Below are 23,948 nucleotides of genomic sequence, written 5' to 3' on the forward strand. Positions count from 1 at the left end.
CCTTTTGAACTTTTCACGCTATTTAATAAATAATAAATGGAGTACATAATTTATTAATGTATCCATATTAATTGATGCATATTTTTGTTGGATTTGAAAAATCATTTGAAGTGAATAATTAATATTATGCGTAAAATAAATAAAAATAAATTGTCTTCTCTTGATATATTAAAAGTGATAAATAAGAGTGAAAAATTATTTTTAGAGCCTGTTTGGATGGACTTAAAAAAAGAAACTTATAAGCTGGAAACAGCTTATAAGTAATAAAAAAAAAATTGGGGTAGGCCAACTTATTTTTTTGGGCTTATAAGTTGTTTCCAGCTTATAAGCTGTTTTAGATAAGCTGAGCCAAATAGGTTCAATTATTTTTTTGGGCTTATTTTAAGCACAAAATAACTTAAAAAGCTGGCCAGCCAAACACTCAAAAAAGCCGAAAACAGCTTATAAGCAACTTATAAGCCAATCCAAACGGGCTCTTAGAATACTGAACAAGTAAAAGTGAATGGAGAGAGTAAGTAGGCGTTTGGACATGCAATTTCATCTCATGAGATGAAATCAGCGTTTGGACATGCCATTTCATCTCTGATTTCAAATCTCATGAGATGAAATCCCAAATCATCCAAAAAGGCATGATTTGGGATTTGAAATCATGATTTTAAAAAATATAAATGTAAAATTTGAGCCATACGTTTATATTTTATAAAAAAAGACCCATAAGTTGGTAGATATATTTATCAATCATGTTTACCAACCATTTGTATTAAATATTAATCTGCAAGTTGGTAAAATATATTTACCAATCATATTTACCGTGTGAAAGGATTATATTAAAGAGTAGTTACATTACTATTCATGTTAAATTTTTTCCTTTTATTGAACTAAAGTTTGATCAATTGATGTTGCGTTTTTTAGAAAGGGCTTCTAGCAGCGTACTAATTTTGTTATGAACTATAATTTACTCATTTGGTAAGATTATATAAGAACTAAGAAAATTTTAATGATTTCTACAACTTATAAAGTTTTTATATTTATAAAAAAACCGCAACTTAATAAATTTAAATTACATGTGCAAACCGGCTCCCAAATAACAAAAGGTATGGGTTCGAGTCACACTGGAGGGGAAGTGTGGAAACACTATAAATCCTCCTAAATGGGGTGGGAAAAAAAATAATAAAAAAAATAAAATAACAAAAGGTACCTCAAGGGTCGAGAGGGGTAAATAGTGGAAAACTAAAATGTTAGAGTGAAAAAGTTGGAAATTTCCTAGTTTGGTTGAGCTACAAAATGCCCTGATCAGTTGCAGTCTTCCGAGAACAAAGTAGAAAAGAGAGAGAAGAAGAAGAGAGAGAGAGAGAGAGAGAGAGAGAGAGAGAGAGAAGCAGATCCAATCCACTCTCTCTTTTTTTTCCTTCTATCTTTCTTCCCTACTCTTTATCCTTTCTCAATATGTTCTCATTGAATGGCACCACCTTTACGGTAATTACTTACTAACTTATTATTATTCTACCTCATTTTCAGGGCTGAGATTTTCTTGTTGGATAATTCTTGATTCTGCTTGATTTGGACCACACCCATTTTCATATATTTCAATCTAGAATAAATTGAACTGAAAGTTGTTAATTGGCCTTTTTTTGGATACTCTTTTCTCTTTTATAGTATTGAGTTGTCCAGAAAAAAGAACAAACTTGCCGTGATTCTTGATTTATTATCTGAGAGAGTCACTTTTTTGTTGAAGAAAATTGTTTTATATTATGTGAGAGAGTCACTTTCTTTGTTGAAGGAAGATGACCATATGAGAAATCGACCCGTCCACAGTATCTTCTTTTTTCCAAAACAAGAAATTGTCAAATTGTTGGCTAATTCTCGATTTATACCAGACCCCGTTTTCATATATTTCAACTTTAAAATTTTCTATCAATAAATTGAGCTGAAAATTGTTAATTGGGCTTTCTTGATACTCTTTCTCCTTTATTACTTTTGAGTTGTCCAGAAAAATCTTAGATTCAGATAGGACCCATTTTTCATTAACAAAGAATCATAGTTATAATTTAGCTGAAAAGTTGTTGATTGTTGGATAAGTTTTTATTCTGGTTGATTTGGACCAGACCCTCATAAATTTCAAATTTAAAACTTTCTGTCGATAAAGAATTGTTAATTGGCCTTTTTGGATACTCTTTCTCCTTTTGAGTGATAGATATAGGATGAGAAAAAAGGAAGAACGCCCAAATTTCCTTGTCCAGAAAAAAAGAAAAAAACTTGATGTGATTCATGAACATTCTTAATTTAGACTTGACCCACTTTTCATATGTTAAAGAAAAATCCCAGTTTTAGATTTAAACTGAAAAGTTGTTGCTTGTGAACAATTTTTTCCCTTTCCATATTTTTTAGTCCATTGAAAGAATAAAAAAAAAAAAACCAGATTTATATTGCAAATGTATTCCATATGCTTATTGCTACTGCTTCATTTTCATCGTTCGGCTCAGGATCTATCGGAAACAGCCTCTCTACCTTCTCAAGGTAGGGGTAAGGTCTGCGTACACACTGCCCTCCTTAAACTCCACCTGTGGGATTACGCTGGGTTTTGTTGTTGTTGTTGTTATCTAGTAAAAGTTGTTATTTGCAGAACAATTCACTATGTGGGGTTTCAAGATGCTTGACTCAGTCAAACAGAAAAGTTTTAGCTCCTATGGTGGTAGCATCCGTGAACTCAAACGGCAAACCTGGAGACAGAAATGTTATGGCGAATGCTTTGACGGAAAACGCTTTGACGGAAAGTCCTGCACCAGTAGAGTTGGAGACCAAATCTACTGTCACTGGTGGAGTTGGAGACGTTTATGGTGAAGATAGTGCCACTGAAGATCAGTCCATTACCCCTTGGACCCTATCAGTTGCTAGGTGAAAGATCAATTCTTTTGATTTTGAATCGATAATTCCTATGCTTTAAAGGGGTTTCAGTTCAGGATTTAGATGAGTTTTAATTAATTGAATGAATCAATGTGTCAATTTGAAAACTAAGGGTGTGCTTGCTATGGAGTAAATGTTTTCCACGGAAAATTAGTGGGTTTCTTGCTTATTCTTTTGTGTTTGGTATGTAAGCAAATTTGTTTATCCCAAAAGCATTTGTATAAAATCTAGAAAAATACTATGAGAGGTGGGGTGGGGGTGGGGGTGGGGGTGGGGGTGGAGGATGGAAAGGAGACAATCAATGTGGAATGCCACTTGTGGTTTGAATCGATAATTCCTATGCTTTAAAGGGGTTTCAGTTCAGGATTTAGATGAGTTTTAATTAATTGAATGAATCAATGTGTCAATTTGAAAACTAAGGGTGTGCTTGCTATGGAGTAAATGTTTTCCACGGAAAATTAGTGGGTTTCTTGCTTATTCTTTTGTGTTTGGTATGTAAGCAAATTTGTTTATCCCAAAAGCATTTGTATAAAATCTAGAAAAATACTATGAGAGGTGGGGTGGGGGTGGGGGTGGGGGTGGGGGTGGAGGATGGAAAGGAGACAATCAATGTGGAATGCCACTTGTGGTTTGAATCGATAATTCCTATGCTTTAAAGGGGTTTCAGTTCAGGATTTAGATGAGTTTTAATTAATTGAATGAATCAATGTGTCAATTTGAAAACTAAGGGTGTGCTTGCTATGGAGTAAATGTTTTCCACGGAAAATTAGTGGGTTTCTTGCTTATTCTTTTGTGTTTGGTATGTAAGCAAATTTGTTTATCCCAAAAGCATTTGTATAAAATCTAGAAAAATACTATGAGAGGTGGGGGTGGGGGTGGGAGTGGGGATGGGGCGTGCTGGAGGATGGAAAGGAGACAATCAATGTGGAATGCCACTTGTGGAAGTTGTTATCCCTAATTCCACTAGGGAAGTCCTTTTCCTTATTTTTAAGAAATTAGTTTTCCTAAAGAAAATGTTTTTCAAAAATTTTGACTAACAAAACATGGGAAAATTGGAAAACGCTCCATACCAGACACACTCTAAATGGATATCCATCTAATTCCTCTATATATTCTGTTTTATTTTGATCATTTCATTCCAATGCAAATTAGGAGTTATCTAGTTTTAGAGGCTCTTCTATTGTGACCTTTTTTATGATTTAAAAAAAGAGAAAGAAATTGAGCCTTCATCACAACTAGACTTACGATCTTTGTCTACATTTGCATGATCTTATTTTCTAGATTCTTTTGTTATCTCAATAAAGGCACTTGCTTTTCTTTTATAGTTAAATTATAATCTTTTGGGGAGGAAAGAAAATATAAGAATTTGTCTTCACTTAACCCTTTTTACTATTATTGTTATTATTCTTAAGAGCTATTGGGATTTGTCTTTTTGGTTAATTAGGGTGAACATATGTTGTGTTATACTACATTTTCTAACTATGTTGCCTCTGTGTTCCAACAGTCACCAAGGGTGATGCCAGAAAATTTGGGGCTATTTCTATAACCCTTGCTGTGAATTTTGAGATTTCCATATTAACCAAGAAAATGTTATAGTATATTGTATGTCAATTTCTTAAATTTTGAAGTCGTTAATTTCTGATTGAATCTTTTTGAGATACACAGACGCAGTTTCCTCCTTTTTTCTGCCTTTCCCCTTTTACCAGCATTAAAGGAAAACGGGCTGAACTTCCATGCCCTTTTTTTCTTACAAAGATCATCTCCTTTCAGCATTCATTTAACAACTCCTACTTCCATGTTGATAACGTAGGCACAAGTATTAGTCTGACACTTGACTACCTCAGAAGTGTTCGTTACTTACATGCACTGAAATGTACTTTCTTTTGCTTGCAGTGGTTACTCATTGTTGCGTAACCCTCACTTCAATAAAGGGCTTGCTTTCACTGAGAGAGAGAGAGACTCCCACTATTTGCGTGGTCTTCTTCCTCCTGTCGTAGTTAATCATGACCTTCAGGTTGGTATATTCTGCTTTTTGCAGATCCTACAATTTCAATGTCTATCTTTTTCTGATCAGATGAAAGCTCAATGTCTAACAACATTGTTGTGCCACTCCTTGTCGCAGGTCAAGAAAATGATGAACAGCATCCGTCAGTATGATGTACCACTTCAAAGATACATGGCCATGATGGATCTTCAGGTAGGAAAAAAATTATTTTAAGGCTCTAAATACATTCTGCAATTAAGGGGGTTGTTTGGTTGGGTGTATTAGGTAGAATAATGATGGTTTAAAATTTTAGTACATTGTTTGGTTGCAAATCTCACCTATGTACAACTAATACCAGTATTACTTATCCACCCTATTCAGTACTATTCTTATATATAGTAAACCATGCCATTAACAATACCAATACTATTCTTATACTTATACACCCTATTCAGTGCTATTCTTGATAATGCAGTGCATGTTATTTTAATATGACAAACCAGACAGTGAATAAGAAATAATGCCAGCATAACTTGTCTTCGTACCAAACAACCCCTAAAGGTGTTCTTGTATCAGCTCCTTTAAGTTATACTAAATTGAAGAGAACACAGATGATTAGTATATAATAATCTTTCAAGTATGTTGACATTGAGAAATGTAAAACCATTTGTTTGTTCAGCTCAAGTCCAGAGGTCCTTCCGCACGCATCTGCCACATTTAGAGTATTCATAATACTGTTGCTTATTGTTGTATGTGTTGTGGTGCAGGAAATGAATGAAAGGCTATTCTACAAGCTTCTTATTGACAATGTTGAGGAGCTGCTTCCTATAGTTTACACTCCAACTGTAGGTGAAGCATGTCAGAAATATGGTAGCATCTTCAGGCGTCCTCAAGGTCTTTTTATCAGCTTGAAAGAAAAGTAAGCATTAGAAAAATTTCACTAGATAGCTTCTCAAATTAAAGGCCTGGCACTTCTTATTTCTTGTTAAAACTAACATGTGCAAGCTTTTTGCAGAGGCAAAATTCACGAGGTATTAAAAAATTGGCCCGAGAAGAAAATTCAAGTTATTGTTGTTACTGATGGAGAACGAATTCTGGGCCTTGGGGACCTTGGTTGCCAGGTATATTGTGTATTGATTTTGTTGAAATTCTTAAACCCTTTTTTAAGGACAACTAAATCCTCTGTCAGTTTAACTAATGGTTCCAGCTCTTATTTTGGACATATATATATCTTTTTCCATAATGTATTTCTCTGTGACTAACATATGATAACAATCATTATTTACCAGGGAATGGGAATACCAGTGGGCAAACTCTCTTTATACACTGCTTTGGGAGGCATTCGCCCGTCAGCTGTAAGTTTCTGTTGGACAGATGTAACAGATGCCTTTATTCCATAAATACTACTGTATTGATATGGAGTTCTAGTATTTCACTTTATCACTCTATCCACCAACACCTTGTCATAGACTCATATTATGTGGTGGTTCGTTGTTTAAAATTGTGAATTCCTTCTGATTGATGTTTGTCAAATGAAGTTGTAATTTTGAGAATAAATGTTTTTAACTTTACAGTCTGGGTGGTTTCAGACAGTTTCCCAGTCGTCACCTCTCGTAGTTTCCTGTAATAGCACTCTGCTGTATATGCTATGACTATGAGCACACGTTGCTTAGAAATCATATATTTTCTATTTTCCCAATTTGTGTGGCACTATTACTAATTGTAAAGTTGGACAGTCGAACATTTGTTTCTTTGACGATGATTTGCACAAAAATATGTCTTAAATATTAAGCAACAAAAATTATAATTTGTAATAATGTTTATCGAGTTTCATAACTGTTTACTTTATTTCAAATATTAAGGATCTTCGTACTCCAAACTCTACCAATCATTGGGACGGTTCGAGTACTAGATTTATAGTCATATAATCTTATCTGCGTGCTCTTTGCTTTTTTCTGCCTATCAGATTAGATCTATTGAAAGCCTGATTATAGTTTCTTTTCAGTGTTTGCCTGTTACCATTGATGTGGGTACAAACAATGAGAATTTGTTGAACGATGAATTTTACATTGGGCTCAGGCGAAGAAGAGCTACAGGACAGGTTCAAACTTTTTTTATATTTTATACTTGATCATGCTTACTTTACCTTACAATTTATAGAAGATGTAATATCTCCGTACTGTACTTTGGTTGATCCTCTTTTCAATGTTCAGGAATATGCCGAACTTTTAGATGAGTTTATGTATGCCGTCAAGCAGAATTATGGGGAGAAAGTGCTGATCCAGGTAGATGTTTTTCTGGCAAAATAGCAGATGAGTGCACTTAAAGATTTTACTTGATAATCTAACTTTGTTTATCCACATCTCTAGTTTGAAGACTTTGCAAATCATAATGCATTTGACCTCCTTGCAAAGTATGGAACTAGCCACCTTGTTTTCAATGATGACATACAGGTAAATCAAGGACCTATCAGTTTGTTATTGTTTTCTTTTCAATGATGACATATATTATCTTGTTTTTGTTCCAGGGGACAGCATCTGTGGTCCTTGCTGGGCTGATGGCAGCATTAAATTTGGTTGGAGGAACCTTGGCTGAACATACATTCTTATTCCTCGGAGCAGGGGAGGTACATCCATCACTTTTACTGCAAATTTATCTTCTTCTTGCACTTTGAACTGTAACCTTTCTTTTGCCGCTATTTTCTTGAAATTCAGCAATTGTTCATTTTGTGACCCATTCATCTTGTTGTCAATGCAGGCTGGTACAGGTATCGCAGAACTCATAGCTCTTGAGATGTCAAAGCAGGTTCAGACTTAAATAAAACAATTCATCTTTTTACTATTAGCTCTTTCAATTCTAGTTTCAACTCCGTCGAAAATGAAGATATTTGGCAAGCCTTTTACTTTACTCTTTCTTGTGCAGACTGGAATCCCTCTAGAAGAGACTCGCAAGAAAATTTGGATGGTGGATTCTAAGGTATTAAATTTCCTTTATTAGACTTCTTATTTCTTTCCATCATTGCCCACAGCTTGTATGCTATTAAAGCACCCATATGTCATTCTCTCTATAGGGGCTGATTGTTAAGTCTCGCATGGAGATGCTTCAACATTTTAAGAGGCCCTGGGCACATGAACACGAACCAGTAAGAGAACTGGTGAATGCTGTGAAGGTTGGTACCTCTATTTTCTCCTCCCCCCCCCCCCCCCCCCCCCCTTCTCTCACAATTCTTGTTTTGTGCCAGTCAATTAAGCCTACAGTTTTGATTGGGTCTTCTGGAGCTGGGAGAACGTTTACTAAAGAAGTTGTACAAGCTATGGCAACCTACAATGATGTAAGATAATGAATCCCTACTTGGATAGAAAAAGTAGCTAACATTTGAAACAATAAACTGATTCTTTTTCCCTTCAATTTTATGTGTTGCAGAAACCAGTTATTTTTGCCCTATCCAATCCAACATCACAGTCTGAATGTACTGCTGAAGAGGCTTATAACTGGAGTGAGGTAAGATACTGGCCAGTTTACTTTGCATGTTTGAAGTTCGTCGCTTACACTATCAATATTTCTCTCCCATGTCCATATGCTTGTGTTATGATTTTTTAAGCTGTGTAATTATCTTATCATGTCTCCTTCAGGGGCGAGCCATTTTTGCTAGCGGTAGTCCATTTGCTCCAGTTGAGTACAAGGGGAAGGTCTATGCGTCCGGCCAGGTCAGAGATTTCAACCTTAGCTACTTCCCATTATCACCTTTTTTTTCTTTTTGATAAATCGATTTACGTTATGAGTACTCATAAAAGATCCATACTAAACTTATTTCTTTTCCTTGTCTAGGCAAATAATGCATATATCTTCCCTGGGTTTGGTCTAGGACTGATAATTTCTGGTGCAATTCGCGTCCACAATGACATGCTCCTTTCAGCCTGTAAGTTGTGGAAATTGTTGTGTTCAATTTTACCCCCTCCCCTTTTTTCTCAAAAATACGTAAATGAGAGAAGAGAGTCCAACATTTCTCTTAGGCCGTGGTAAAACAATTGACAGCCAATAGCACCCAAAGGTGTAGCCTAGAGGTTAATGAAGTAAAATTTCACTTTTTCCCGGAATCAGCGTTTGCCCATGAAAATTCCAAATGCAACTGTATTTGGAATTTGAAAAACCAAGAAAAACGTGTTTTTCAAGTTTTTCACTTTTTTCACAACCAAAACAATTACATTTCAACAAAAAAAAATACAATTTCAAAAACTATGGCCAAACACAACTCCAACTCCAACTCCAAAATTCCAAAAAAAGTGAAAAAGTTTTTGATTTTTATGGCCATACGCCTACTAAGTTTCAGCCAGCAGAGACAAAAGCACTAGGTGAATAACAGTAGCTTCTAAGCACTTTGGCTTAAAAGCATTTTTGAAGTCCTGTAGTGAAACTAAAAAACAAGTAGTTATGTGTTTTGATAGAAGTGTTGAAACTGAAAATTAGCAGTTGATGTGTTTGGTAAAATAGTGCTGATTAGTGATTAGTACCTATTAACACTGAAAATGAATTTATATCTGTAACGTTTTAATATTAAATTAATTCAAATACAAATTAGTTTATGTCTCAAAATTCACTTTAAGTTATTGATTTAGATAAAATTATTTTAATAAAATTGATTTTTTTTTTTAAAAAATAACATACAATAATTAATAATTCTTCATAAAAAACATACATTAATTAATAATTTGACCAACATTTGCAAGTAAAATGACATACTTAAATAGTTCAAAAGATCATATAGAAATTATAAACTTGCAATAGTACAAATATCATTAGTAATTACATCACTAATAACGATCATTTACAGTGTTAGAACTCTTTTCATGTTTAGTTTTTCAGTGTTACCTTGTTAGTAATTGATCAGCATAAACATTCACCATAGACATTTGAATAAACAAAGAAGAAAAAGACATCAATCAACAGTTGAATATGAAATGAACAAATTCTGCACTTTGATTTGTACGACAGATGATCATACCTTTTTTGCCCCTAAAACAGCCAATAAATTAAACAAATAAAAAGACAGTGAGAGATAACTGCCATTAGAGTAGACCTTGAATTTGTATTTTACCAAAAGAAAACAAAAGGACGCCGAGTTTGTCGTTCAAACCTACCAGGCAAAATATATCAAGGAAAGATAAGTACCATAGTGCAATCATCAGTTTATAGCAAAAAAATGAGGAAACTATTCTCTAAATGAAGTATCGAAGAACTTCTATGGCGCAAACAGTAACTACAAGAGATGGAACTGGAAAAGAAAGAATGGCGAGTTAGGACTGAAAAAGGGTTCTTTAGGAATTACAAAAATGCGTAAGGGATGGTGTGGTAAATTAGATGGTCAAACTTAAATCGCATTTAAGCTGAAAAGCTATAAGTTGGGGTTGTCCAGCTTAGGGATTTTGGCTGGTTTGAAGCACTTTTTAACTTGCTTTAAGCACTTTATCAACATTGCCAAACACTGAAAAAAGCTAAAAAGAGCTTAAAAGCTGGTTTGACCAAGTGTTTGGATTGGCTTATTTTAAGTGCTTATTGGCTTTTAAGATCTTTTCTACTTTTTGTGGTGTTTGGGAAAGATAAAAAGTGCTTTTAAGCACTTACTTTTAGGCAAAAAAAAGTACAAAAATAAGCCAAAAGCCAAAAGTTGGGTATTCCTAACTTATGGCTTTTAGCTTTTGGCTTATAAGCTACTTTTAAAAAGTCAATCCAAACACCATTATGTGGATTGGCTTTTAAACTGGTCAAACCAGCTTTTAAGCTCTTTTTAGCTTATTTGAGTGTTTGGAAATGTTGATAAAGTGCTTAAAAGCAATTGGCTATTAAGCCAAAAGGCCCAAAACAAGTCAAAAGCCATAAGTTGGGATTGCCCAACTTATTGCTTTTTAGCTTTAAAGTTAGTTAAGTTTGACGAACTAGCTTACATTATTATCCCTTATAATTTTTCTAATTTCAAGAATACCCTCAGAGACAGAGACAAAGCCCTGATCTACCTTTCATTTCTTCTGTCCTATACTTCCATCGCTGCCTCATTCTCTGTCCTTTCATTGCCAGTTTTACCTTGCATCTCCATGGCTCGTCTCTGCTATGCAAAAGCTGAAATTAAATGTGATAATAATATTATTGAATTTGCTGAAAAGAAAAAAGTAGAAGGTGTGTGTAACCTATTCAAGTGAATTCTTGAATTTGCTGGAATGTAAAAAAAAAAAAAAAAGTAGAACAACAGTATTATTTGGTGCCACATGTCCATGTGCCGAAAATATTAGAATTTATAAGAGTAATACTTTGTGTACAAAAATATAAGAATATAGTGGAAGAGTTCATATATATATATAAGTAGTGTTTCCAGAAAATGTTCATAAAATTGAAATCAATTGAAGCTCCCAGATTCTAGAAATTTTTATGTTGCTAATGTTTTTGTTGTTGATTGGGTTATTATTTCTTTTCATTTTTGTTATGAATACATATGTTTCCTTTTTTAAGGGCATTTCAGTATAAAAAAAATGCTTACTAGCACTTTCAAGCATTTTTTTACCAAACAACTCAACAACCTTTTTTCAGCTTCAACACTTCTATCCAAACACGTAACTCCTTATTCATAAGACTAGCTCCAGCACTTGAAAAGTACTTTTCAACACTTTGCTTAAAAGCTACTTAAATTCAGCCAAATCCAAACGGGCTCTAATTGCCAAACCAAACACTCAGTCTTGGTGGGCAGAAATACTTGTACATGTGCTGGTGGGAGGTAGGGTCGGGACACCACTGTTAGAAAAAAAAAAGCCAAAAAATTGCTTCTTATTTTTTTCCATGGAATTGCAAAAAGAGGTCCTTTGCTGTTTGATGCTATTAAGTTGCTCATCTGTCTAGGTCTTCGGGATTTACATGTTTCCCTAAGCTAGCTGTTATTTGTGAACCTCTGCATTCTAGTTGATGCTTTTGAATAGTTTGAATAATATACTAAACACTATCAAGGAAGATTTTGCAATCAAATTCACAAGGTCATAGTTAGCTAGTAGTCCAGAACTTGCTTCCTATGCTGTCAAACATGGACCCACATAATCAAACACGACACCTCTGGCAAATTTCATTTATTCTTAAGTTTGGAAGGACAAACCACAACAAGCTTTCTGATGTTATGAAGAGATTCCATTTCAGTTTTAAACTTCTCGCTTCTGAGTTAGGTGCACAGATCAAAACAGTTTTGACCCTTTTATTAGGTAGCTTCATTTCCACTGTAATTTGCAGTTACTTCTAGCCATGTTTTATGTTTTGCAAACTTCTTTTTTTTTCTGCTTCATAAGGTCTTACTTTGATCTCTCCAACTTCGTTCTTTGAAACAGCGGAAGCTTTAGCGGAGCAAGTTTCTCAAGAGAACTTCGAAAAGGGACTCATATACCCACCATTTTCCAACATAAGAAAGATTTCAGCCCACATTGCTGCCAAAGTGGCAGCTAAAGCATATGAACTAGGTATGTTTCTCCTCTGGAATCTTGTCATTCACATGCTTAACTCAGATTTTTTGAACTTTGTCCATTTTGTTGCTTAATAGGGTTGGCCACTCGTCTACCGGAACCCAAGGACCTAGTAGCATACGCAGAGAGCTGTATGTACAGCCCCGCTTACCGCAGCTACCGTTGAGTCATAGAAGATATTGTTGCTTCAAAAATTAGTCGGTCATCGTTCTTTTAAATTTAGTTAGTTATTGACGTCACCCCTTTCTCTCTTTTTAATTTTTTTTTCGCTGAAAAAAATACGGTAGCTTGCAGATATGGCGTATTCATGAAATATTTCATTATGTTAATTAAATATAGGGAACTCTGCAGTGTAAAGTGTTAGTGAGCTTCATTAATTTTGTTAAGTTGTGAACGTAACTGTCTCGGGGTGATTCTATAAAACGTCGAAAGCCTTGTATCATTTGTTGCCAGTTGAACAAGTAGAATGTATTTTTGTGCAAGTTGAATTGCTTAGTTGTGCAAAAAGGAAGAGGAAAGATGAGCACTGAAACAGGAAAGAAATACCATTCAGGTAATATTTCCGAAGGGGTGCAAATGGATCTGCCGGTTCACCAATCATTGTTGGTTCCATCTAGCAATTTATGAGTATCCGGGGCTTCGAACGATTTCGTTGTGCACAGCTGGCTCTCCTTTCTTGTTCAATGGTCTGGAAGTATTGTGAGTTGAAGTGTATTGGTACCCTGGAAGTCATTTTCCCGGGGAAGTATTTTCTTGTTGGTGAGTGAAAAATGTTTTTAAGAAAACATATATGGAAGAGATCAATGATAATAATAATAACAATTAACAATTATAATGTCAAAGTGTTAAATGGATTATTTGATATGAAACTAAATAAGATAACTCTACAGAAGGAGCAATTTAGATAATGAATAGTAAGCAGCCTACCTAAAAATAATTTCCTCATGAAGTATTATTTTCGAAGCGACTTTCATTTTAAAAAGACTTCCTTTTTTTTTTTTTTTTTTAAAAAGTAATGTCTCTCTCCAAAGAAATGAAAGACAAGTTTGGCTAGTCGCCTGTGTTCTGGATTCCCTTCGACAATGTCTGTTCGAACATAAAATGATTATGCTTTTCTCTTGGAGGTTTGAACAAATAACATGTAACCTTCAAACGGTTGATAGGTGCAATCTTATTATTTCTCAGTTGATAGGCGGACAGTACATCAGCAGCTTGTCAGAAAAGAATAGGTAAGTTAAATATATGAGATGGAACCAACCGCCGGATCGGAAAAATTGAGTACTACTATAAAAGTTTTGTATCAGCTAAGTTCACGAGTTAGAGATAAGCGGACTCAAATCACTGACACCCGCCGCAGCGGCGGTCTCCCAACTGATTCTATCATAGAGGCCAACGATAGACCTTCACTCCCCCACAACACAACTTAGAGCCCGTTTGGATTGGCTTATAAGTTGCTTATAAGCTGTTTTCAGCTTTTTTGAGTGTTTGGCTAGCCAGCTTAAAGTCATTTTGTGCTTAAAATAAGCTCAAAAAAATAATTGGGCCCATTTGACTTAGCTTATCTAAAGCAACTTATAAGCTGAAAACAGCTTATAAGCCAAAAAAAAAAAAAGTTAGACTATCCCAACTTATTTTTTTTAGTTTATAAGCTGTTTGCAGCTTATAGACATAAACCCATCCAAACAGGCTCTTACATCATTCATCATAGTGTGCTCTCCAAAGAGCAGCCCTTCTCAAACCATAATTAAGGCAAACTAGAAAGGAGGCAAGTTTATTTAGAGCCTGTTTGGATGGACTGATGCCTATAAGCTGCAAACATTTTATAAGCTAAAAAAAATAAGTTGGGGTAGTCTAACTTATTTTTTTTGGCTTATAAGCTGTTTTCAGCTTATAAGCTGCTTTAGATAAGCTAAGTCAAATGAGCCCAATTATTTTTTTGAGCTTATTTTAAGCACAAAATGACTTTAAGCTGGCCAGCCAAACACTCAAAAAAACTGAAAACAGCTTATAAGCAACTTATAAGCCAATCCAAACGGGCTCTTAATTGAGTCTTGGCTTACATTACTGCCTCTCATAGAATTAAAACCTATTGAGGCGCTGAACAAGAAACATCATTTTATTAACGGCAAAGGTCCATATATGCCCGCGGACTATGCGAAATTGCACGCATTTGCCTGTCGTTTAAAGGTCAGTCCGCCCATGTCCCTAACGTTACGTTTTGCGTCACTCATGTCCTTGAGTTAACGGAAACCTGGAAAAAATATTGGAGGGCACATTTGTGCAGTTCCGCATAGTATAGGGGCATATTTGATCCACTGAAATTCCTAAATATTACGACACAAAAACAACAATATGGTACAAAATATCACTGCATTCCAAAACATAAAAAACATTTGCAATTACAATTCATGCATCCATCATTACATTACATCTATATTATACAACTAAAAGATCAAATGCAATTACAGCCATTTTTTAAAGATTATTTTCACAAACAAGAGCACCATTTTACCTTTTCAAAAGATTTGTTTTACTAATGATAATATCTTCTTCTTTTTTCAATTAGTTGATGAACTGGATAGTTCTTTCTAGATATTTTTCGTCTTCCCAATCCCAATATCTACACGATAATGCATGCAACAACTTCTTATTGTACCAATAGTTCTTAGATTTTTTTTTTGTAGTGCACTTTATGCTAGCCAATGATTTTTTGGTACTGCATTTTGAAACTCCACACTTATCGTGTAACCCACACTTTGCTTTCTTATTCTTTCACTTATTTATGAAATGTCGGAAGCTTCGAGTTCTTCAAATAGTTGTGGAAGGGTTCGTCACTCCATCTCACATCATGGACTCCAAATAATTCTACTAAATTTATGTTATGTGTGGAATTCGCGAAAAGGGCCAGACCACATTAAATTTTATGTAAGACCATATAAATCCCTAAAATGTAATATTCTCTCTATTATTGCTATCAAAATTTCAGCACTGCATGAGACGTTTTTTCAGGTGTCATAAGTCTAATGTAAGTTATCTCTTTTTCCTTATGATTTTTTTGTGGCAGATCTATAATGAATTTTTTTTATGTTTATGTATTGTGCGGCAGTTGTTGCATGCATTATCGTATAGATAATGGGACTGGAAAGACGAAAAATATCTAGAAAAAACTATCCAGGTTATCAACTAATTAAAAAAGAACATATTATCATTAGTAAAACAAATCTCTTAAAAAGGTAAAATGGTGCTCTTGTTTGTGAAAATAATCTTTAAAAGATGGTTGTAATTGATTTGATCTTTTAGTTGTATAATTTAGATGTAATGTAATGGTGGATGCATGAATTGTAATTGCAAATGTTTTTTATGTTTTGGAATGCAGTGATATTTTGTGCCATATTGTTGCTTTTGTGCCATAATATTTAGGAATTTCAGTGGATCAAATATGCCCCTATACTATGCGGAACTGCACAAATTTGCTCTCCAATATATTTGTCAGGTTTCGTTAACTCAAGGGCATGGGTGACGCATAACGTAACGTTAAGGGCATGGGCGGACTTACCTTTAAACGACGGGCAAATGCGTGCAATTTCGCATAGTCCGCGGACATATATGGAACTTTTCCGTTTTATTAAGGGCGGGGGGGGGGGGGGGGGGGGGAGTAGATCTCACTCGGTACTTCAATGTAATTTCTTTCTAGCAAAATTAAAGTAGTAATTTAAAGATAAGCACAACATGAGACATTTTACACTAAGGATTTTACCATACTGTACATGCCTAACATATGACAATCAATTCTATAACAAAAGTTTCAATAATTGGAAGTAAACTATGCCAAAGACCGATCCCTCACACTGAACAAGAATCAGTGATCCTTCTTTTCTCTTTATTTGAGAAAATAAAAGCAATTACAAAGAAGCCAACAATTTACATAAAACACCAAAGTATTAGGTTTTGTTAGACACACTAGTTCTATACAATGACAAAGAATGAATGTCCAGCTAAATTCACCTACTTGCTGCTTCCTTAGAAGTACCTATCCTATGTTACATAGATGAACAGGAAAAAAACATGTCCTTACACCCTTGAGAGAAAAAAGAGAAAGAGATAACAAGGCAGACTCATCCTAATAAGTTTAAAGTGCTTGAATTGGAGCGGTTTCGCCCTTGGTAATCTCTGAGCTTTTGACTGGTGTGCTAGCATGAAAAGCTGATTGCCTTGATGGTTCTGCTGTTAATTTTAGGGAAAGCGAAGAAGGCTCAATATGGCCAGAACCAGCGTCTGCTAAAGTGAGCTGGGACATTCCCACTAGCTCATCTACATTCACCGGTTCTTTAGGGACGGTTGGAATTGGCTTGACGACCTGATGATGGGATGGTTCTGCTCCTCTATCTTCAGGGACCGGAATTGCATTTGATGGCCAGAATGGATATGGAACTGGAATGTAAGCTGGGAAGAATGCTGGATATACTGAAGGAATCTCGCTGGTTGTTGTATTTGGTTTCGTTTCTTCAACAGATTCACTTGGAGCGGTTTCCATGGATTCAAAATCTGACTTGAGAGAGAGATCTAAGGAAGGGAGTGAATCTGCAAAAGCAGTTTCTATTGCTTTTGTTGCAGAAGGTGCTAACTGTTCCTTATCACTTTCCATTGCTCTAGGTGGGAGCATAAATTGTTCTTCAGGAAGTGGATGAGAACCATCAGTAGCCTGTTTAACATCATAAAAATAAAACATCAAAAAGGATCAAAACGAAAGTTAGAAGAAAGGAGCCAAAAGCCCCGCATAACAAAGCAAAACATGGAAATCAGGAAGGTCAAGTTTCACTCTTGGAAACAGGAAGAAAGCTTTTCTCGTACGTTGTCTGATGGATGACCAAGTAACTAAGAGCAGACATGTCAGCTCACTTGTTGTGCCTTTGCATTTGTTTGGGGGTGGGGGGATGGTGGTTAGTTTTTAGGCCTTAACGATTGTGCACAACACACCTATGGCCACAATATGATCATTATCCAAAGCTTAAGTTTGAGAAGCAAGACGAACCGTGTCAGCAACAATGTCAAAAAGACTGGATCTTCTCTTTCTCCGAGAAGCATTAGTCTGCCGAATAAAATACTTCTGGGCATGGCTAGCTACTTGGGTGGGAGTCCTTGATGTCACAAAGTTTCGTGATATACCCCGCCAATCTCCTTTGCCCAATTTCTGTAGACCAATCAAGAAAAGCCGGTGCTCTTCCTCTGTCCAGGGAACACCTACAAACACATCCAACAAACAAGTTCACAACCAACTTTCCTCCGTGAAAGTAAGTGATAAATTTACCACCCAAAGTTGGAGCCAATTACAACTTCCTTAAGAAGTCATCTCAACTAACAAAAGTGAGATCCAAAAAGGAAAGGGAATACCACAAATTGAAACAGAAATAGCTTTCTACTCCTTTTGTTTAAGATGATATGCCATGGATTCTCATGCATCTCTACACAACTCTAAGAATTTGGGCGATTACATTTTAGTCATTGACAGAACTTACCACCGCATCAAATCAAGATGGTAGATGACATCATTAGTTGAAAGACGACATGCTATGTCCAATTATTAGGGAGTGAATTGAAGAAGATTATTTGATAAATGGACTTGAAAATAATTGCAAGAGCGCATCATTTCTTCTTTAGCAGCCTAAGAGATAACGAGTTAAAGTATTACTGTTTGTACGAAAGACTACTCAATCAATGACTTGTATAACAACTCTATTTCTAAAGAAACAACTTGTTACTGCAAGCAATATTGGTGGGCTCACATTCTAGGTCCACCATGCTTGTCATGCTGATCTTTTCAGTTTTATCTTTTCCCCTAGAAGAAACCAATATCTTGATTATGGTCATGATGATAAAGAGCCTGCCCTACATTTCTCTCTTTCTGTAATTAACCAGCAACTGTAGGAAAAGCTAGCGAACTAGATAACACTATAAATCACATTCAATGCATTTGTATCTAAAGTGAATAAGAAAGTTGCCCTTTTACACAAATGCAGTAATCACGCCAGAAGAAAGGGTACCTTTGTATTCACTTGATGCAGTAACCATACAAGTGAGAAGAAAATTTCCCTTTCACACAAATGCAATAAACACACCAGAACAAAAGTATATTGATAACTGCTTTCCAACATCATTTTTTTTACTTGTCAACTATTGCATCATACTGGAACTCTATAGACCAAATTCACTATTTTTATCAATTCCACCCCTACCACTCTAAACGTCTTAATCCAAAGACCATCACATTCATTAATATCTGCAGCAGGAAGCAGTAAATTCTCATTTCCATTTACTTACTGTCAACAAAGTTGATTCATTGAGAATGAAAAATGACAGCAAAAAATGAAAGGATTTATTTAGTTACACTCCCCTAGAAGAGACGTTTACCAAGAGCGTGCATCCATTTTCACGGCTAACTAGGAGATAATTGACGTTTGGAGTGTGATAAAGGTATTAAGTCATCCAGTATATATATATATGTGTGTGTGTGTGTGTGTGTGTTTTGGAAATATTGAAGTCATCCAGTATATTGCGGAGAATGAAATAGAGGATACTGAAATATGGTGTAAAGATATGGCATTGTAATGCCTTGAAAAGAAGGAGAAAGAAAATAAAGGTTTTAGAAGCTCTGCATCAGACATCCAAAAAGGCAACTGGTCTTTATTCTTCTAGGCGATGTTATAAGAGCTTTTGATTTGAGGAAAGGCAGCTCAATTCTCAAAATAGAAAATTGCATAGATGTGCGAAAATGATAAGTCAATTAAAGTGATTATGCAAGACGTAATTTTAGGAGGGGAGCCTTGGAGCAACGGTAAAGTTCTCTGGGTGTTACTTAGGTCATGGGTTTGAGCCGTGGAATCAACCACTGGTGAGCCTCAGGGTAAAATGCCCACCCCTTTAGGGTGTGACCCTTCTCCGGACCCTACGAGGACACATAATTTTGTGCACCGGGCTGCCCTTTCTATTATGCAAGACATAACCAAATTCTTCCACAAGAAATATTTTCTTTCGAAAAAGGAAAAGAAAAAAGAAAGACAAAAGTAAACAAGAAAGAGTTTTGCAGCTCTTTTACCAATAAAAAAAAAATGTAAGAGCTTCCACTAAACCACTTATCTGGACTTTTGATAGGAACTGGATCACCTAGTGCGAGTATATAGCCCACAGCTTAACTTTCACGCTGACCGCACCAGAAACGGGATGCAAGTTTGCATATAACGAAACTGCTCCCAGATTAACTTAGGGATAATCCAACCAGCAAAAACATGAGACAAAAAAGCAACAAATATTGACCTAAAAACAATTATCTGCTTGAGCTTAGGAAACTCAAAACTGTTGGAAAGAGGGAATAGATTATTCTAGGGCATTCTCACTTATTGAACTAGCGCTTTTGGGATTGAGTTAGATCCATCAATCATTTTGTTTCCATATGTTATCAGAGCATCACACATTCATGTTCTTGGTTTATACGATTTGGGGCCCTCATATGATGTTGTCTACGCTTTAGATGTCCAGTCCTATTGTGCGGAGGTGTCAAAGTGTCTCACATTTAGTTTAGGAAATAGACTGCTTTCTCCTTATATAGTCTTTGACAATCCTCACCTATTTAGCTAGCATTTGGGGTTGAGTTAGTCCCAAGATCTAGTTTTCTTTACAAAAACTGAATTTAGTTATTGAACTATGAGGCACAAAAGCCCATCCCTGACACAAACACAACCTGTAAGATAAACATAAATGTAAAGCACAACAGCAATACATATCAGCAAATGCAGAAACAAAGGCATTAAAACCTAAAACGGGAAAAAGAAAAAAAAAGGAACACATATTAAAACCAATTTTTGAGGGAAGAAAATACCAACTAAGTGGCAGCAATCAAAGATGCAAACTGAACAATCAACCTCTTACCTCCCTCCCCCTGCCCCAAGAAGAAGAGTAAGCAAAACACTTAAAGATAGTCTCATTTTTCTGGAAAAAAACAAACAAATTAAAAGGGAGGACAAAAAGGGGAGGGGGTCTATCAATCATTTACCCAAACAAATTGGCTTGGTTATATGAGTATTGAATTTTTGTAATATTCAAAGAATTCATCGTAGTCGCATATCATGCACAACATAAACCCAATCATCCTACCTATCCAAATCAATACAGAAGATATCAATCAACTATAGAGAGGGCAAAGTGTAAAATTGCAAATAAAAAAAATTATGAAACATAACACCAGACTTTCTTATTTTCTATAAAACAAACAAAAAACAAGAGGGAGGAAAGGGGGGTAAAGATGAAAAATCACCATCAAGCACTAGGTAATCCTAGATGATAAGTCAAATAGCATCAAATCCAAAAAGGGCAAAAACGTAAAATTGCAAATCAACTAAGCCTCAATCACACAAACTAGTTAGAACAGTATCACATACTGCTTCATTCAGCCAAGGAATTAGCTAGCTACCTATGTTTGACAAATTAACTTAGTATGACTCAGAATATTTTCCGGAAAATGTTTTCCTATTTTCCCTCGTTTGGCTGCACTAAATATCTGGAATAAATGTTTTCCTCAAACTACGAGAAAATGTTTTCCTTAAAGAATTTGGGGGAAAATATTTCCAAGATAACTAAAAACACACCAACACATCCCCAACCCCCTACCCCACCCACCTCATGGTGTTTTGCTTCAAATATATGCAAATACTCTTAAACTGACATTTTACGACTTTGCGTGTCAAACACAAAAGAAAATGAATCGGACAATCACTTATTTTCCGAGAAAACATTTTCCGTCATATCAAACAGGGCCTAAGAATTAAGTGAAATGAGAAAACAAAAACATCAAACCTCTTTTCCTTTCAATTCTGCGATTAGCAGAACAAGAAGCATGTGCGGGATCATCAGAAAGATAACCATCAGGCAAATCAGAAGAAGGTGAACCAGGATTAGATGAATGATAGCCATGAAGGGAAGACAAATTTCCCATACTAGCACTTTTCTTCATTATTGATCCATCTGTTAGCCTTACACCAAATAGCCTCACACCACCACCACCGTCACCTCTGGTGGAGGGACAAGTACGGGAATTGTGGCCATTGTTGTTACAATGGCTACACCGCCGAGTCATCGTTATTTGACTCGGCGAATGGAGGACTCGGTGAGTTTTGGATAAGATTCTTTTTTTCTCTTTTTTGAAGGTGAAGGGTTTATAAATGGATGGAGTAGTGGATAAGACTATTGGCGAATAACAAGGGTGGAAGTGGAGGGAGATAATAAAAGAGGTAAAAGACTTTTAAGTTTGTGTGGATGGGAGGAGTGTACAACAAAAAGAGGCTTCCATGTGTTTTCCTTTTTAGGCTAAACAAAAATATCTTCTACTTCCTTTTATTACTCCCTCCATTTCATAATAAGAGTCCGTTTGGATTCATCAAACCAGTTTATAAGTCATTTTTAATTTATTTGAGCGTTTGATAAAAATAAAAAACAGATTAAATTAAATTAAAACTGCTTAAAAATAGGCAAAACAAAGAAATTGCTCAACCCCAACTTATTTTCTTTTTTGGCTTAAGAACCATTTTGGTTTGACCAATAACTTTACCCTTTTATCCCTTATATTTTATGTTAATTCCAATACTACCCTTTCTTTTAAAAACCCTTTAAGTACTTTTATCCAAACACGTAACTGCTTATTTATATAATAATTTTCAATACTTGAAAGTACTTTAATGACTTATACTTAAAAGTCACTTTTTTTCAGCTAATCTAAACGAGCTCTAAGTGGTGTTTTAGACTTTTCGTTTTATTTCAAAATAAGTAGGGCTTTAGGGATTTTAAGAAAAAGAAAAGATTCTTATTCTTCCAAAACTACCCTTATTTATATAATCAAGATTCATTAAGTATCTTTTCTAGGAAAGAGGTAACTTGAAAAGATGTAAAATTTGAATCGGGATAAGTTAGTAAAAACACTCCTAATTTTTTTAGGAGTAAGCAAGTTCTTAAATGGGTGTGCATGAACTAAAAACACCACTTATTATGAAATGGAGGGAGTAGCTAAGTTTATTACTCCCTCCGTACCAGATAACTTGCCCACATTAATAAAATATCTGTACCAAATTACTTGTCCATTTACAAAATCAAGATCAAATTAATTAAATCTTTCCTATCTTACCCTTAATATCAAATGTTTTTTAAAATAATCAATCTTGATTAGAGTTCATTTATGAAGAGGTATAAGGGTAAGATAGTAAAAGTACATCTATTATTTATTATTTCTTAAGAGTCGTGTAAAAAGCAAAGTGAACAAGTAATATGGGATGGAGGGAGTAGCTAAGTTTGTCCTTAGTTATAAGGTGGTGCTATTTATATTCCTGTCGTTACCAAAGTTAACAAAATTACCCCTCAATTGGATGGAATCCCTCAAATCAACCTCACTTCCCCAATTTCTATTGGTTTTGGAGTTTAATTTCTATTGGTTAAATTAGTTTAGTGGGTTGGATCGGGTTATAAAAGGAAAATAAGGTAATCTTAAGTGAAATTAGGAATTGAGGTTCAAGGGATTTCATCCAATTGAGGGGTAATTTTGTTAACTTTGGTAACGACATGAATATAAATAGCACCAACTTATAATGAAGGACAAACTTGCTAATAAAAGAAAGTAGAGGGGCATTTTGACCCCTTTCCCTTTTTTATGATGTCCGAGTCCACTTGCGCTCCACTTAATTAATTTCACGAACTACATTTTAACTTCTACCTACACATGTATTGCGTTAGTCTGTCCAGTTTAGATAAATAGAAACAAATTACAGTTGCATTTCTTGTTTTTACTAAGATTTAAATTTTGAGACCTCGTGATTCTCATCTCTCTACTTCATGCAATTTAAATAAATAGAAACAAATTACAGTTGTAGTTTTTATTTTTATAAATTTAAATTCGAGACCTTGTGATTCTCATCTCTTTACTTCATGTATTCTAGATAAATCGAAACAAATTACAGTTGTATTTTTGTTTTAATTTTAATTTAAATTTAAGACCTTGTGATTCTCATTTATCTACTTCTATGTATTTCAGATAAATAGAAACAAATTTGGAATATGCGCATAATAAGGTGGAGGCGGAGGGAGATAATAAAAGAGGTAAAGAGGCTTGCCTGTGTTTTCCCTTTTTTCTTTACTATCTCTGTTTCAAATTATTTATCGTGATTATTAAAAATAGTTGTCTCAGATTATTTATCGTTTTATAAGTTCAAAACATAATTAATTATTCTTCTTCCATTTTATCCTTAGTATTTATTTTTTCATTAATGGATATCAGACATGAATAGAATAAGCATGTAACGGAAAGAGATTAAAACTTAGACATAAATAACGGTAAAATTAGTCAAATACCACTCTTAATTAATATTTCTTACGGGATGTGTAAAACAAAAAAATGACAAATAATTTGAGGCGGAGGAGGTAAATGATGACTAAGTCCCTTTGTGCCCACCTTAATTAATTTCACAAACTATATTTGACTTCTACCAGCACGTGTATCGCGTTACTCTATCCAGTTTAGATAAGTAAAAACAAAT

General features: G+C 35.0%; 2 protein-coding genes across 2 annotated transcripts; one reads left to right on the top strand and one right to left on the bottom strand.

Annotated features, from left to right (window-relative positions):
- The first annotated feature begins 1,303 nt into the window (after positions 1–1,303).
- Positions 1,304–12,820, top strand: LOC132603702 (NADP-dependent malic enzyme, chloroplastic). The gene is made up of 20 exons (XM_060316876.1): positions 1,304–1,476; positions 2,624–2,895; positions 4,798–4,918; positions 5,027–5,101; positions 5,656–5,807; positions 5,904–6,009; positions 6,178–6,243; positions 6,894–6,989; positions 7,102–7,173; positions 7,258–7,341; positions 7,416–7,514; positions 7,646–7,693; positions 7,811–7,864; positions 7,959–8,057; positions 8,130–8,219; positions 8,312–8,389; positions 8,521–8,595; positions 8,717–8,807; positions 12,247–12,375; positions 12,456–12,820. The coding sequence occupies exons 1-20, from the start codon at positions 1,447–1,449 to the stop codon at positions 12,542–12,544; spliced, it is 1,926 nt and encodes a 641-aa protein (XP_060172859.1). The 5' UTR covers positions 1,304–1,446; the 3' UTR covers positions 12,545–12,820.
- Positions 12,821–16,221: 3,401 nt separating this feature from the next.
- Positions 16,222–21,654, bottom strand: LOC132603703 (transcription factor MYBS3). Its single transcript, XM_060316877.1, has 3 exons — positions 21,226–21,654; positions 17,411–17,619; positions 16,222–17,080 (listed from the first exon to the last, which is right to left on the bottom strand). Exons 1-3 carry the CDS (start codon positions 21,503–21,505, stop codon positions 16,508–16,510), a joined length of 1,062 nt encoding a protein of 353 aa, XP_060172860.1. The 5' UTR covers positions 21,506–21,654; the 3' UTR covers positions 16,222–16,507.
- Positions 21,655–23,948: the final 2,294 nt, after the last annotated feature.

The sequence above is a fragment of the Lycium barbarum genome, chromosome 7, assembly GCF_019175385.1.
Source record: "Lycium barbarum isolate Lr01 chromosome 7, ASM1917538v2, whole genome shotgun sequence".
Classification (NCBI taxonomy): domain Eukaryota; kingdom Viridiplantae; phylum Streptophyta; class Magnoliopsida; order Solanales; family Solanaceae; genus Lycium; species Lycium barbarum.